At 41.9% G+C, this 15628-nt stretch overlaps 2 protein-coding genes across 5 annotated transcripts in view; one reads left to right on the forward strand and one right to left on the reverse strand.

The window, feature by feature from the left end:
* Positions 1–432: 432 nt before the first annotated feature.
* Positions 433–8385, reverse strand: zgc:66427 (uncharacterized protein LOC406256 homolog). Of its 3 annotated transcripts, none has more exons than XM_020651976.3 (6): positions 8251–8385; positions 7556–8140; positions 6216–6311; positions 6011–6116; positions 4232–4333; positions 433–3121 (listed from the first exon to the last, which is right to left on the reverse strand). In XM_020651976.3, exons 2-5 carry the CDS (start codon positions 8076–8078, stop codon positions 4276–4278), a joined length of 783 nt encoding a protein of 260 aa, XP_020507632.1. In that variant the 5' UTR covers positions 8079–8140; positions 8251–8385; the 3' UTR covers positions 433–3121; positions 4232–4275. The 3 variants fall into 3 exon arrangements, with proteins under 3 accessions (XP_020507632.1, XP_020507633.1, XP_020507631.1); XM_020651977.3 differs by having other exon boundaries at positions 8227–8352; XM_020651975.3 differs by having other exon boundaries at positions 7556–8363.
* Positions 8386–8667: 282 nt separating this feature from the next.
* tep1 (telomerase-associated protein 1) overlaps positions 8668–15628 on the forward strand; it is a 28656-nt gene continuing 21695 nt past the window's right edge. For both annotated transcript variants that reach the window (XM_065953704.1, XM_065953705.1), the window contains exons 1-12: positions 8668–8822; positions 9517–10019; positions 10118–10306; positions 10441–10590; positions 10772–10936; positions 11387–11524; positions 11648–11719; positions 12055–12179; positions 13246–13403; positions 13624–13733; positions 13929–14007; positions 14358–14550. In XM_065953704.1, the coding sequence (XP_065809776.1) occupies positions 9519–10019; positions 10118–10306; positions 10441–10590; positions 10772–10936; positions 11387–11524; positions 11648–11719; positions 12055–12179; positions 13246–13403; positions 13624–13733; positions 13929–14007; positions 14358–14550 (1880 nt within the window). In that variant the 5' untranslated portion in view covers positions 8668–8822; positions 9517–9518. The remainder of the gene's footprint in view (positions 8823–9516; positions 10020–10117; positions 10307–10440; positions 10591–10771; positions 10937–11386; positions 11525–11647; positions 11720–12054; positions 12180–13245; positions 13404–13623; positions 13734–13928; positions 14008–14357; positions 14551–15628) is intronic.

Raw genomic sequence — 15628 nt, forward strand, 5'->3', positions numbered from 1 at the left:
AAGATAAATATTTAGAAAAGTAGCTAAAGTAACGATATTTCTTTTTATTCCATTCACACATTGACAACCCTAGAAATGGCTTTGCGACCCACTTTTAGGTCTCGAACCACCAGTTGAAAACCACTGATTTAGAGGATATTATATATTAAATATGATAATAACTTCAGATTGTAGGTACATTGTAATAAACTTTAGTAGTTCTCAGAGGTATTTTTATTCCTTTTGTTGGACAGCTTTTAATATAAGAATTTATTTTTTATAGATTACATTTTTGGGCCTTTTGACTTTATTTAATAGGACAGTGGATAGAGCACAAAACAAGAGAGAGAGAAAGAGAGAGATTGAGAAATGACAGGCTTCCTGTCACTTAACAGCACCAACACCCACATACACACAGTACTTAAAAAGACAAAACAGAACTTTGACAAAACGTCGCTCACACATATTTATTGTAAAAAATACATATAAAAACAATTTCTGAGACATACAAAAGATCGGAGCTTAGAAACAGTATATTGAACAGACAAAGACCAAGCCGTTATCTTGAATTGCATTACATATTTACAGTTTAATAAATAAAATTCAATTTGTTTTTATACCAGAGTAAAGGCAGATTGTCCATATCTTGGAGATGCAGATACCGCTGTGGTGACTCTTTGATAACACTAATTCAAACGCAGGGCGAACAGGGGGTCAGCACCCTGCTGTTTAAAGGTCGTTGATTCAGGGGAAATTTATACAAAATACTATCCATGATGGACAGGAGCAAGGTTACACACAGAGCGTTTGGTTGGCATTGGTAAAAAATTGAGGTATTGCACCACACAACTTAAGAGGGGGTAAGAAAGAAATGAGAGTAATGTGGCGTTTTTAGATTGTCTCGTTTCTTTATCGACAACCCAACCACTACACACACGCACGCACACACACACCCCCCTGCCCCTCCCAGCCAAAGTATACAACACATAACTTATCACCACAACAAATGTAACATCTAATGATTAATACACATCCTCTTCTGCACTCTCACACACAAATCCCCCGATGCACAGACAAACTTTTGGCATTACTTTTCTATATTCTCCAATAAAAAAAAAAAATTAAAAAAAACATGCACAGGGCTGCCCTCTAGTGGCCGGACAAGTCATAGCACCTCAGACTGCTATAAGATAACACAAAAAGAAGAGGCTGGGGTGAATGAACTAGCCAGTAGGAAACCTGTGCACTGGGCTGCCCTCTTAACCGATCTATTGACATTTAAACCCGTGGAACAGACTCGCCTTTTTGAGCAGGCAGCAAAAAGCAATCAATTCATGTTTTTTTTTTTGTTCTTTCCCACTTTCCCTCCTCTCCGCCTGTGTGCAACCTGTATCGGACAGCATCTGTTGAGCAGCCTTATTTGTTGGGCTTTGAACTCAGTTCAGCCCTAGAAAGGAAAACACCTCAAACACCTGCTCGCACTAAATCCCCCTCACCAGGCAAAGGCAAGCAAAGCAAACAAAAAAAAAAAAAACTGCAAAGGAAAGCCATTTAACACATTGAGCAATAATCCTGAAGGTAATGTGATGATATAATGTCTAAAATATTCCAAAAGAATCAGAAGGGGGAGGGGGCTGGTTGTGTAATATTTAACCATCAGCTGTTCATAGCCCCGAGTGTTGGAAAGAGAGGCGGATACCACATGGTGTAAACATGTCCCCAAAAATACATCCCTCACTCCATCCTTCCATTTACCCCCCCCCCCCACCCTCGGTCTGGCATTAACGTAACCAGATGGCCAAACTGTCGCTAGGGATCTGGCCCCAAAAAATCCAGACTACACCCCAGAGACTGAGTTGGGAGGTGGGGGTCAGTGGGACAAAAAAAAAAAACCCCAAACTGCATCCAGAGCGCACATGAGACCAACACTTGCCTCCATGTTGCGTACCAAAGCCACATGTAACAGAATGTCCGCAAATACAAACAAGCGTTTAGAGAAAAAAAAAAAAAAAAACCCGCTTGACCAAGCAGACTTCTGGGCAATTTACAGTAAACACACACACAAACAAAGCCACACACACACACAAAGCCACACACTTTTTTTTTTAATACACAGTCATGCTCACGAGGACATTTCCTGTCCCTGGTCATCATCAGAACACACATTCTCACACACACATACACGCACACACAACCTTATCCCAGACTTGATGTGGAAAAAAAAAAGAATCAGCCTTGAGGAACAAAAGTGCTCGTATCGATGCCAACACCAGTGCTACTATGGCCCTATGAAACACCTACCACCCTCCTGAACACTCAGCAAGTAGCAGCACATTAAACTCAGAGCTAACAACCACCTACAAGAAAACTGACCTACTCAGAAAAAAAACAACTATTAGCCCCTAAACTTCCCCTGAAATGTTTACTGGTAACAAGAAAAAAATAAAACACCAAACAGCAGCTCCTGTTCACTTTAAAAAAAAAAAAAAAAGAAGCCCTCAACCTCCAGTTAGGTCAAATAAAGCAATGTTTGCATGGCAAGAGTTCACGCTTTCAGTGTAAGGTTAGTTCATTTGGGGTAAGCCGAGCAAAGAAAACATTCATCCAATGTATGACGTGGAACAATACACTCTCCGTAAAATACTTGATTGATGACCAATCCGGTTCAGAGAGAGGAAAAAAAAAATACACAGGAGAGGATCCAGAGTCACAGCTCAAACTACTTTTTTTTTTTTTTTTTAAATGTGTGTTCTTCCCCAAGTTCAAGATCTTCCTGGGCAGCGCTCCATCGTTCTGGGATGATAATGTCTATCTGACATATTTCTTTGTTTTGAATATTCCAGGGACTCGAGCCAAGTCTGTAACAAAGAAAAGGGAACCTCCTCCACGTTTGTTTCCGACGAGGGTCTGAGCCAGAGGTTTGACAGAGGAGCTGGAGTTTGGCTTGAAATGTCAGAGACCGGGTTCTTCTTGAACTGATCCAAACGGAGAGAGAGCCTCGGGTGTCGCTGACTGGAGCCTCCTCTTTGGGTCGTCCCTTCTCCACTCAAATGAAAGGTTTGTGTCCGAAAGGGACCGCGGGGTTTTATTTGTTCAATTACACTATTTTATTGGGATTTTTATTGGGATTCAGTGTAGTCTCCTGTGAGGGGGGAAAAACACAGAGGGGCCGTTAGACAAAGACATGCATACGGTAATCGCTGTATTGTGTCTGTTTGTGATTGTTTTGGCGCCCCCCTGTGGACAAACTGGCAACTCTTATCTCTGCGCTGATCTTTTCCTGTACATGTTTAAGCAAGGCCTGGGACTCTTTGGGTGTCTCACGATTTGATTCAGAATTGATTCTGGAGTCATGGATTAAAAGTCTAGTTATGAATTACTTCAGGATCTACTCCAGTCACCTGAGAGCGTGGCTGTATTTCTTGTTGCTCCATTTGGCGTTCTGGTTAAAGAGCTAGCATTAGCACTTAGCAGGGAGTGACTGATTAGCCCAAAAAAGACAAATAAATAAAAATCTAATTTTGAAAGTTATGAATTGATTTTATATCTTAGAAGAGAAGAATCTTGATTTTTATATAAATCCTTTTTTTTCCCCACCTCTAGTGTCATCTGACCAAAAAAAACTCACCCTGTGTCTTTAAATAGTCAAATGTATCACTTACTGTCAATCTTTTTCACAGAGAATGTGGAGGAAAAGGTTTCAGCAGTTCATAACTTCACCTGTCACCTATCCTCTGGCAGTGATTTTAGGCGTTAGAAATAACTCTACAGAAACAATCGCTCTCTACTTCACTGTTTCATGAAAAGTCTGCAGCAGGGCTGTGACATGTGGTTGCAGTCAGAATCATTAAAATACTTTTCAGTGTATGTATTGTACCAAAACATTTTAAAATTGCAGATTAATCAGTAATAAAAAGCAGAGAGAACGCCCATGATCACCTTTTTATTATTGTATTGATTGAGAACCCCCTGGTGGTGGAATCTAAGATTTAAGATTTACTTTTATTGATCCCAGCAAGGGGAAATTTCAGTTTTTACACGCTGTGTCTTTAACATGAATTAAATCCAGCCTAATAATCCTTGTAAAGTCGATTATTTTCTGTGCATAAATGTGAGGTAGTATTAACCCTGCTCTACACACGTCACTTATTATGTCACAGAACACAAACACAGCTTATGCATTACTGTAACAGTACCACCGTTGTGCTCAACCTCAAAGCTCCGAGCATTTCTCGGTCATATATCTACAAACCTGAGTCAGGTTGGTCACTGTGCAGAATACATGTGACCTGCGAGTCAATCAAAGGGATGTTCGGGGCAGCAGGGCTTCACCTTGGACCAGGAATCAATGCAGCTACGGGAGACAAGATCACAGATAGGACACAGAGAATTTTAAAGTTTGATTCACTCAAGTGGAAGTGCGAGAATCGAGTTATCGTCTACATCTCCTGATCCACTTACTGACACAGAATGAAACCAAAACCAATGTTATCTTCAGTGTGAAGAGCTGTCTGGCTCTTAATACGCAACAGGAACAGAGATAAACCACAATGTTTTTTTAATCAGGCTTAATGATGTATAAAGATCTGAATCAACTTCCCTGTAAATAAGTCGAGAAGTAAAAATAACCTACAGATGTTTTAACTTACTACAAAATGATGTCTCTAAAGCACTGATGTCAAAATTCAGAAGCTGTGACAATTAGCAGGTCATCTTCTTTCTTGTAAGACAGTTTTCAAAGTTCACTGGACAGCTGTTTGTCAAATTAAACAAATTATTTAAAATAAGAAAAGTTTATTTTGGGCGGACTAAAACCAGGTTTGAAGAGTTAAAAAAAAAAAACATGGGAGTAATCATCCTGTTAGAATAGACATTCCTTTTGTGCAATGTGTTAACATGTGCTCTTCAGATTATTCTCAACTCTGTCGTCTTTTAGATTCCAAAATGGCAGATTTTTCTCTCTTCCAGATCCCATTTGCTCGGCTGGGAGGATCAGAATGTCACTTAAACTGCCAGACAACCACACCTACAATCTGCTGCACAAAACTACAAGACCATAAGAACAAAACAAAAAGACAAACATGCTGCGTGCTTTGTCTGGGATTGATTTAATGTCCGGTGCTTACTTATGTCTCTGCTATATTACATGCTGCTCAAACATGGCGTCCGCTGTCACTGTTGTGAGGGTAGAATTACGGAGGTGTTGGAAAAAAAGTATGGAAACAGAATGTGGATTTTCATACCAATAAAACCCCAATTATCATGACGAATGAAAATAGCAGGCAGACTCCTCGCTCGACTATGATGGATTACTTAATCTTGGTATATTTCAAGTCTCAGCATGTCCAGTTTCACCCTGAGCTGACATTATAGGAAAGTCAAGGCTTGCTGGAAGCTGGGGAAAACCAAAAACGTGGAACATCTCACGGGCTGAAACATACTTTCACAATGTCATGATTATCAAATCTTTTTTCCTCAAAGTTTCACAACACTTCAAATCTTTGCGACTCGATGTGGTATATCTGTACATGTCACTGAATATTGATGATGATGACGTTTTAAAAGCACAATTGTCAACACTTTTTTTTACAATTTACTAACACTTCAACTACAAAATCTATTTATGTGTAAAGTCACTTGTGAGAGGACAGAAACACGGCACCGTTTTTCGCTCTTACACTGCGGTAATCTAATCCCATGTTCAAAATAATGATTCTAAATAACAGTACATCAGGAGCAGTGGTTGTCAAGATCACTTCTAAGAACATGATATCATGGAAAAAGGACAGTGGGGCTGTAATTATCTGAACTGTGTAGTGGTACGTTTGCTACCACACAGACAGAACAACCTTTGCCTTCCTTGTTTTTCAAAAGTCTTAGCCTAGTCGCCACCTTTTCTTTCAGATCTGGAGAAAGCTTAATGCACTTTCCTGCCATGTTTTTAATCTCACCTGGCCCCCGTTTGCATTTCTTCTGACTCGCTCTCTCTGTATTTCATTGTCATGCAAATACATCAACTGATCCTTGTTACCTCTTATGGTAGACGCAGAGGCAAGCCAGCCTGGCGATGGTCTCCCCCTGTAACAGATCCTCCAAACAGATTGAGCACTCTCCGCTGTCTTTACTGAGCACGTCCGCTGTACACAAAGACACACAAAGCAACCATGTTGTTGTTTTTGTTTTTTTTACAGCCTTAACAAAAATAAAACAGGGCAATTGTGTGATATGACACTTACTGTTGTAAGGTAGGGGAGGGGACGTGAGGCAGCTCAACAGGTGATCCTCGATGCGACCCCCCGGGAAAGGCTTTGAGCAGAAAGGACAGCGGATATCTGCGCACAGCCGGAGACACAACAGAGCCGAGATTAACACAGTGTCACAGTGGTATAAAAGATGGATGATGCACGCATCACGTTGAGCACAAGTGCTCGGCTTTTTTTTTGTGGACATCTAGATTACACCGGCCGACTTGTGAAACACAATCAGTCAGTGTGAAGGCTAGATTGTCAAAAGGTGGAAGATAGTGCGAATAATGTCTGCTGGAGCGCAGCAGACCAGAAATAGTTGGTTGCACAAAGCAGTGACTAAGGCTGCAGGGATACACTTTGTAACAGCCATGAGTAGATGGAACAGACGGCCAGAGACAGTGCCTCGCTGCCCTGATTTCTCCTGCCAACAGTGAAGCGGGCATGTGAAGTTGTGACCCATTTCCCTACACTTGCTAGAGGGCTGGCCTAGGAAAACCCATCACACTGTTGCTTTTTTTTGGCTTCCGGTTTCACGCTTTCCTCCACAGGACCGAAACCCACCGAGCGACTCTTTGTGTGTTTGATTGTCTAAAGCAGCCCAAGAACGCATTCCCACTTCCCTTGAAAATTCACGTTTCCCATTATGCAAAGGTCACTGGTTACTTAATGTTGTTTTTTTTTTTTTATTTCTGATCGACATTAGGTCCTTGTGTGACGTCAAAAGAGCTTGTATGCCACAACTCTGTGCTTCATACAATAGGGTCTCTGATGATTTTGGTCCACATGCAGGCACGGGAAAAGAGATTATCTGTGCTGGAATGTAAATTCCTCACATAATCCATATTAATTTCTTACTGGGTGGATTACAGGCGGAGCTGAAAGATGTTTTAATACAATTTTCATACGGCTAAGTGAGACTAAATGTCTTTCAATAAGAGTACAACTAATACAGTCTTAAACATCTTCTCTGGCTTTGTCCTCCTCCCCCCCCCCATACACTTGACTCTGACTCTGCTGTTATTCCCTCTGACCACATTCAACCCACTCCAGTGTTCAGTGAAACACTAGAATCAGAATTTATTGACACAAATCATGGAATCAGCTGTTTTAAATCCACAGCCATACCACACATTTTCTACCTTTATTTAGTCATTTTAATTCCATGACATTGCCAAGCTCCAACACATTCACGAATGTAAAGGAAACGTGTGGAAACCAGCATGGAGCGAGGCATGTGTATTTTCAAAAACAAAAAAAAAAGACAAAAATATTTTGTATTAAATGTATTTGGAAAATGTTCCTGCGATGTGAGGACATGTCAAACTTACTGCCATGGCGGTTGTTGACACGGTAAAGGCCGATCCAAGCCTCTGACACCGGCCGCTGGTGGGTGCCTCGGACCCGGGCGGATCGTGCGCCGACGCTGCGGGAGGAAGAGTGCCGATTCCCGGGCAGCCGCTCGGAAAAAGTGCGGTGGGGTGTGCGGCCTGTTTCCTCTCCGGGCTGGTGTTCCGCTGCGACGGGGGGCTCCGGGCTTACACTCCCCTCGTCCTCGGGTTTCCCCTCGCTGTTGTCGTCGTCGTCGTCGTCCGCAGGTGACGCTTCGCCGTGGTGGTGGTGGTCGGCGGGGCTGCCGTCGGCGCTCGCCCCATGCCGCCCGAGGTCCGAGTCGCTGCCTTCCTCCGATCGACTCTGGTTGGCCTCCGTGTCCTCGAAGCTCACCGAGAAGTCCACCATGAGACTTGTGGGCCTGGCGCAGCGGGGTCGCCGGTAGGACTCCCGCTTTGCGCCGTCTTTCCCGAAAGCAGAGGGAACCGGGTCCTCCTGTAGGCGACTTGCTCTCGTCCCCATCTCTAGCGAAGTTAGCCTGGCTAGCCGGAGCAGCTTCCTCAAAGCGAACCACCACAGAACAACTAGGAGGGGGGGGGGACGAGTTAACCTCGAAACGACCCTTAAACTGTGATATACTCGTCGGGTGACTTTGAATAAACACAACTACCTGGCAACCGAGCTCGGCCTGTACCTTTTACGTTGTTCGACGGTCCTTCTCCGGCCTCAGTTTGTCCTTACGGTCCACATTTTCCTCTCTTTTTTGACGTGCCCGTTGTCGCTGCTGCAGCGGAAGTAGAGCGTTTTCGGTTCCTCCTTTTTTTTTTTTGACTCGTACACGAACAGTTACGGTAACGCCTGCGTGTCACCGGACAGGCTGCGAATTAAAAACATTTAAAAACATATATTGTAACTTTTTGTATTATTTTTGCTGTGTTATAAAAGGGTGAATGGTTTCCTCTACGCATTTTCCACTGTCATGTCAGTAATTACTCGATAATTTGATTACAGTGACCCATACACCTGTCATTACGGTAAAAAAGTACACAATAATACTGACCAATCAGCGCTCTCTTATCAAACCCAGAGGCAAAGCAGCTGCTTCCTATGAGGGCATTTACTGTAAACCAGGAACTACTTAGCCCAATAGGCGTCCGAAATAAATGCTAACACTTCACTACCTTAAACTCTAACCGTAAACACAGGAGGACACCTTTTGTTCACAGTCGGTGCAGTCTTCTGCAGCGTGTTTCAGAGGGGTTTGCGGTGAGTTTCATCATCTGATCATGGCTGACCACCACACCTACTCAAACTCTTGAGTCATTTCAGAGAAACGACCCATTTTGAATTCTGACTAATGTCTCAGTTCAGTTCATATAAATAAGTTTTAAAGTGCCTGTCGGGGCGTGTTTTTGCTATGTTTCAATGCCTAATTTTACTGCATATAATGACTTTGTTAATTTTTTTTACGAGTCATATTGAATTGCTGCTTTACCCACTTTTACAAAGCACTTAAAACAAATGGTATCTGATTTTTTAATTTTAATTTTTAATTTTACCAGATTGAACATTCACGTCCTTTATTAAACCCATTCTGTCACTTAAAGAGTTTTAGTTTGGTAAGGCTCTGTTTGTTTTTTGCACACTAAGCTTTTTCCTTCCTTTTTACAGGATTAAACTACTTTTTGCATTTAATTACAAATAGTGATTCCCCCTTGTCCAGTTAAAGTGTGAAAAGTTAGTTTGCTGTGTGCAGACTGTTTCAGACTTTGCTCCCTTTTTATGGATGTTTTCAGCAACACACCCTGCAGTAGTAGCCTGCAAAGCTTGTTTGAGTGGTTGAAGAAATGTTGCTGAATTACTTGTCTGCTTACTTATGTCATTTGGGATTATGAAGCTTTGTGCTTTGTGAATAAGAGGAGGAGCTCAAGTGTGAATGATGTGGTTTCTTTCTCTGCAGAGATGAGGGCTCTGACTTTGCAGCGTGCAGATGTGACCCAAGGAGGGCAGCAGCCACAGGCCACATGTGGGAGGAGTTTGTCTTCCAACTACGCTCCGCCATGTCTGGAGAACAAGCTCCTCACTCAGACGTCCACACTCATGCCCCCACTTTTAAACCTTGCAATACAGCCTTCCTCGTGCCCTGCTCTGCAGCCCTCCGCCCTGTCTTCCACTTCATCCTCCCTCCTCTCCACCTCTTCCGTCTCACCTTCCCTCACCTCTTCTCTCCTCAGCACTGAGAACAAGCTTCTAGAAAGCCGATCACCTCTTCTTTCTTTTTCCCTGACCTCCCATGCATCTGTCCCTCATGACTCCTTGCTCCCAGCATCCCTGTCCAGCGGTCGCTTTGCTCATCCTTCTTCATTCCTCACTGGTGTTTTGGGTGGAGAGGAAAAGAGGGGAGATGAAGGCAGTGAGGAAACATCTGAAGCGATGCAGTCTTTTTGTGAAGAAACAAGTGAGGTACATACCATTTATTTTACTTTTTAACCTTTTTTGCTCATGAAATAGACAACAGTTTTGATGTATCACATTTTAATGGCATTGTTGGTTTTTTTCAGACGCATTCAGAGGAGGAGGACTTTTGGTCTGAAGACGAGGATGAGGATAGTGATGACGGGTCATGCATGGAATTATCTGCTGTTGGAGCCGATTTAGAAGCCGGTCGAGCTTTGGTCGTCAAACAGGAGGAATTCCCTGAGCTTGAAAGGGGAGATGATAAGATTGAAGAGGAGCTGAAGGATAACAAAGTAAGGACAACAACATGTAGACACATGACACACAGAGAAGAAAAGGAGTAGATAAACCATCACATGTTTATTTAATGTCTCTAACTTTTCTGATATTTGGACAGATACTAAACAAACTTCTGTGTGTTCCTCAGTATCTCCTGCTGAACGCTGTGTGCTGCTCCCTGGTCAATAAGAGCAAAAATCCAGGAGAGAAGGAGTGGGACTCAGAGACAAGTGTTTGGACCAGGATCATGAACCTGGCAAAGGGCATATCTGTTTCTGACCCACAGTTTCTTCTCAAGGTGGGTCTGTGTGTGGGTGGACGTGTGTTTTACTTTAAATTACACATTTGAGCTTTATTTTACCCGAAGTGGTCATCTTTAATTCCCTGCTGTCATGCAAACCAAAAAAATGAGGAAAAATAAAAGCAAAATTAACTTTCAGTCACGGGCTGTGTGCTTGTTTTTTTCTTTAACCTTTTAGGTGGCAGTCTACACTCGACAGGAGCTGAACATCCGCATCACAGCAAACTTCTTATTGGCTCTGGCTGCTAATCAGCCGTCCACCAAGTCGCATGTCCGCAGATACTTCTGCTCTGCCGTCCAGCTGCCCTCAGACTGGCTGGAAGTCGTCAGAATCTACAGCACAGTAAGTGACAGAGAGCGTCCAGCGTGTGGCGCTCTTCGGACATTACAGCACATTCAATTTGTCTCGGGTTAGAGGTTATTCAGTAAGTACTGTAAAGAAACGTATTGCAGTTATTTTGTCATATTCTACGATTGCAATATGATCCAAGACAAGTGAGAATTTGTAATAGATTTTCCAATAGATTTTCAATCTCATTTGAATGGAAATAGATCCTGATGATTTGTTCTACCAAATATACAAGTATTCTTATGTTTCAGGAACAATATTTGAAAGTTGAGACAACTTTTGCTACCTCATCATGTTGCTTTTTTTGTCACATTTACCTTTAACAATTGCAGCGTCTGGGATTTGGAAGTTGTATTTGACCATGTTTCGATTTTAAAGATGTTGTTATTAACTTCGCCTGCCTGGGTCTTTTCCAGTTTTAACATAGTTTTTGCCTGTCTCCAGTGCTTCAGCCGCTCCCTGCCCATGTGCCTGAAGAAGGCGATGTCTGACAAGTTCAAGCAGTTCAACGAGTACCAGTTGGCAAAATACAACACACGCAAACACCGCTGTAAACACAGCCGCAATAAGCCCGAAGGCAAGGTACAGAAGCATTCATATCAGCCCCCCCTTTTTTTTATTTTTTTACTACACCATCACTGGATGCATACCCTCCCTTAATCAACCCCTTTGTTTCTAATACATACTGTTTGTTCAACTCTACAGAAACCAAGCAGCAAGGAGATGAAAGGGTGGGCAAACTTACTGCGGTCAGATGAGACTGTTCTGTCCAAGTTTGTAAGTCCAATCCAGAGCACTCTTCTTGTGTTAGGAATGTTGTATTTTGGCTGTTTTCCCAGTTTTAGATGCGCATATTTAATGAAGTGTTTCCTGAAGTGAGGTTAAAATGCAGGATAAGTTCAAATGAATCTATAGTATGTATGGTGATCTGGTGCAGATTGTTTGAGTAACATTGTTGCAAAAAGAAAATCAACATCCTCTTTCTTGGTGTAAGAAGAAAGCTAATCAAAAATATGTCTTTATATGATGTTTTGTTGTGTTCACTCTGCAACAGAGTTAGTTCTTTTGTAGCCCCACACACACACACAGGTAACACTGGTCTATGTGTGTAGTTGCAGGTAGAGGGCAGTAAAGCAGTGGTGGATAAAAAGCAGAGTGAGTTCAGCATGAAGAAGATGATCAAGAAGCTTCACATTAAAGAACCGGCTGATCATGTTATGGCCATCCTGGGAAAGAAGTGAGCAACACAAACACACACTTTAACACGCTCATGACTTTCACAGATACTTTCTTTTTTTAAATGTCTAGTCATCATTATATATTTTGTTAATCCAGAGCAGATATCTGGACATTAAAATGTTTTTTACAGCTTACATCTCTGTGACGCCTCCTGTGATAAACACAATGAATATGTATATCCATATCGATCTCTACAGATTGAACATGGATCTAAGAAAGAAATCAGCAGATATTCAATATCAAAAATCCTGTATCGGTTCCGCCCTAGATTTTATGCCATTACTCAGAGTACAGAATAAAGGAACAAGTGGGGAATGACGTGTGGTAAAGGTGCTGGTTGGATTCAAACCCGGAGCCACCTCCTGGAGCACTGTAGCCCCTTAACATAGGGCGCAACTCAACTGCTTGGCCACTGGTTCCCCATCTGGGGCACCAAAGACCTTAAGGGGAGGGCACCAGGCTTTGTCTGCTCTGAGGTTGTCAAAATTTAGTTTTCACAAATAAACTGAAATCATGAGTGAGCATACATACTGAGAAGATGTGTGTGTAGGTCTATTCTCTTTGGATTTATTAATGAAAACAATTACAATTCATATTAGCAGCTGGCTCAGCTTTTATTACATACAAGTAAGGGAGGGTCCAAGGAAAACATTTGGCACCCCAAATTTTTATTTAGAGAGGACATATTATCCCCCTTTTCTACCTTTTCCCCCTTTTCAAACAGTCTCCTGTGGTCTAAATGAAACATCTGTGCTGTGCTTCAGTCAAAATATAACATGAATCAAGCACCAGAGGAGGTTTGTGACCCTATATAAACCAGCTCTCGCAGAACGCTCCGTTTTAGTGTGTGTCTCTTTAAATGCAGTGTGTCTCCCCCCCCACCTGTAAACAGTTTGCTCCAGACCTCTTTTTAGACCCAATTTATTGTTCAAACATTAGAATAATGAAAAGTTGACTGAAGGGGTATATAACATCTCTGTGGTTCAGGAAAGTACATTTCTTCACAGGACTATCTCTTGGCTTGTTCTGCCTCTTTTTTCCAAATGTGCTTGTTTGGATTCCAGGTATCCCGCTGATCCAAAGATATTCAGCCGCAGTGGAATAAAGGGCGCGTGGGACAGGGAGCGAGCCGGGCAGAGGATGAAGCTCAAAGAGCCGGAGACGTGGGAACGGCTGCTCAGCCAGGAGGGGAACAAGGCTGCTACCTGGGAGAAGCTTATAGGTCTGCTGAGACATACACTGTACATTTCAAAAAGTGTCCTTTTTAGTTTATCCAGAGAAAGTTCAGAGAGGCGAGGCTTTCTTAAACAATAAAAGCCTCCCCTCGTTGCTAATGCTAATCCCGTAGAGTTGTGACAAGCTGCATAAATTAAGAAGCATATCCAGCTTTACTTGTTTGTTTATGATCACACATATTAATGAATAATTTCTCCACCGTGCAGACAATAAGTCTCTTCCCTTCATGGCCATGCTGAGGAACCTGAGGAACATGATCACTAAAGGCATCAGCGAGGCTCATCACAAGAAGATCCTCGACAGACTCACCAATAAGGTGAGGTCCAAGAGACTCAACATGTACTGAGTCCATAGTTTAAAATAATAATCATACAGTTTTTCAAAGGTAAATGTGAAAATATTGACCTAAATAATGAGATGGTTTTTTTTACATTTCCTTTCTCATCAAACTTTTACGATGCAGAATTTCGCGTTCTTTCAGTGACTTTGTGTTATTGATGTTTTTTTCCAGACAGCGGTTATTCAGAGCCGACAGTTTCCCTTCAGATTTCTTGCTGCCTACAAAGTCGTCATGCAGCTTCAAACTCTGGGTGAGATACTTCTACATCTAGTGACTCTCTAAACTTCAGGAGCTTTCTTTAAAGACTAGGGTCGTCAAATTTGACTTCATTTTTATAAAATGAGAGTCAGAACCTTGAACAACAACAACAACAAAAAAAGATACACTAAATGAGTAGACATGGGCTCCTCTGTACAAAATACACAATATAAATCTCAAAGGAGGGGGTTAGCGATACATTTAATTTTTCAGATCCTTATCAAATGTTATGTTAAAAGAATGGCTGCCAATAACCATAACATTGTGTTATCAGCAAAGCTGCTGAGTCATATCTTAAATATTGGATTATTAAGTCTTCTTTTTTGGCATTCTGTTGTCTAGCCATGGCATCACAGAAGGCCATCCCTCCAGTTAAAGAGATCCTGAAGGGCATCCTGAAGAAGATTCCCAAGAGCAAGCGCTTCAAAAGTATGGACTGGGAGACGACTGGAAGGAGCCGGCTGAAGGTGACGCTCGGGGTGCCGTTCATCTACCGACTGTACCGAATCAAGAAGGCCCAGCTCAATAAAGCCAAGTATGAGATTACCTTTTTGTTGCAGATGTTTTCTCTGATATTCTAAGGATTTCTTTCTTTTACCTTTTAGTTTAGAATTGTTTTGTTGAAAGAATGATCCAGAGAAAGAGAACTATAGAAACAAAATATTCAATATAACTGCAGACAGAGTGAGACAGGAGGATAGCTAGTACCAAAGTACCCTTTGTCCTTTGACTTTTTATTGGTCAACTTCAAAATATCAAATGGCATACACATTACAATACTAAGTATTAAAGGTCACGTATTATTAAAAACTCTTCACCATGTTTTTCTAACTTTAATATGCTGCTCGCAAACCCCCTAATTATGAGAAAAGTCCACCCTCTCCGTCTTTTGCCTGCTCCACTTTTCGGAAAATGTGTGCTCAAAAAGGCTGTTTGGAGATTTTCCCTTTGTGACATCACAAAGGGCAGTAACCCCTCCCCCAGGTGGGTGACACTCCCACAAACCTTGTTGTTTGTTCTTCCCCTCTGAGTCTGCCTTCTCACTGTAAACAATCACTGTAAAGTATGGTAAAAGAAAGCCCAAGCCTCATCTCCTTCCAGAGAGGGGGCATGGTCAGACACAACTCATTTGCATATTTAAAGGTACAGACACAGAAACAGCCTGTTCTGAGCAGGGCTGAAATAGAGGGGTTTATAGGCATGATCAAATGCAGGATCAGAGCGGATTTAGAACAAGAAACTTCACAGACATGTTTTGGAGATCTCTGAGACTTATTTAAACGTGCTGAAAATGAGGAGAATATGTGACCTTTAAAGCAATACAAAAATGCTGAGAATAACAGGTTGAAGATAAAATTAACAAATTATCAAAAATGTATTCATGGTATGGAGTCAGACGCTTCAATCATAATTATCAGTGGCTTTGTATTTCTACATATGTTAAAAATAGTTTTCTAAAAGTAGAATTTTTTACTTAAAGGAAATGGTATATAAGCTCTTCAAACTAATATTTGAGAGAGTCATCTTGTGAAAAAGAGATGCAGAAAGCGTATCATCATTTGTGCCTAGCAGCTAACTTCTTTATCTTGTGGACGTACTCCAAACATCGCAGC

This window comes from Labrus bergylta, chromosome 4 (genome assembly GCF_963930695.1).
Source record: "Labrus bergylta chromosome 4, fLabBer1.1, whole genome shotgun sequence".
Classification (NCBI taxonomy): Eukaryota; Metazoa; Chordata; class Actinopteri; order Labriformes; family Labridae; genus Labrus; species Labrus bergylta.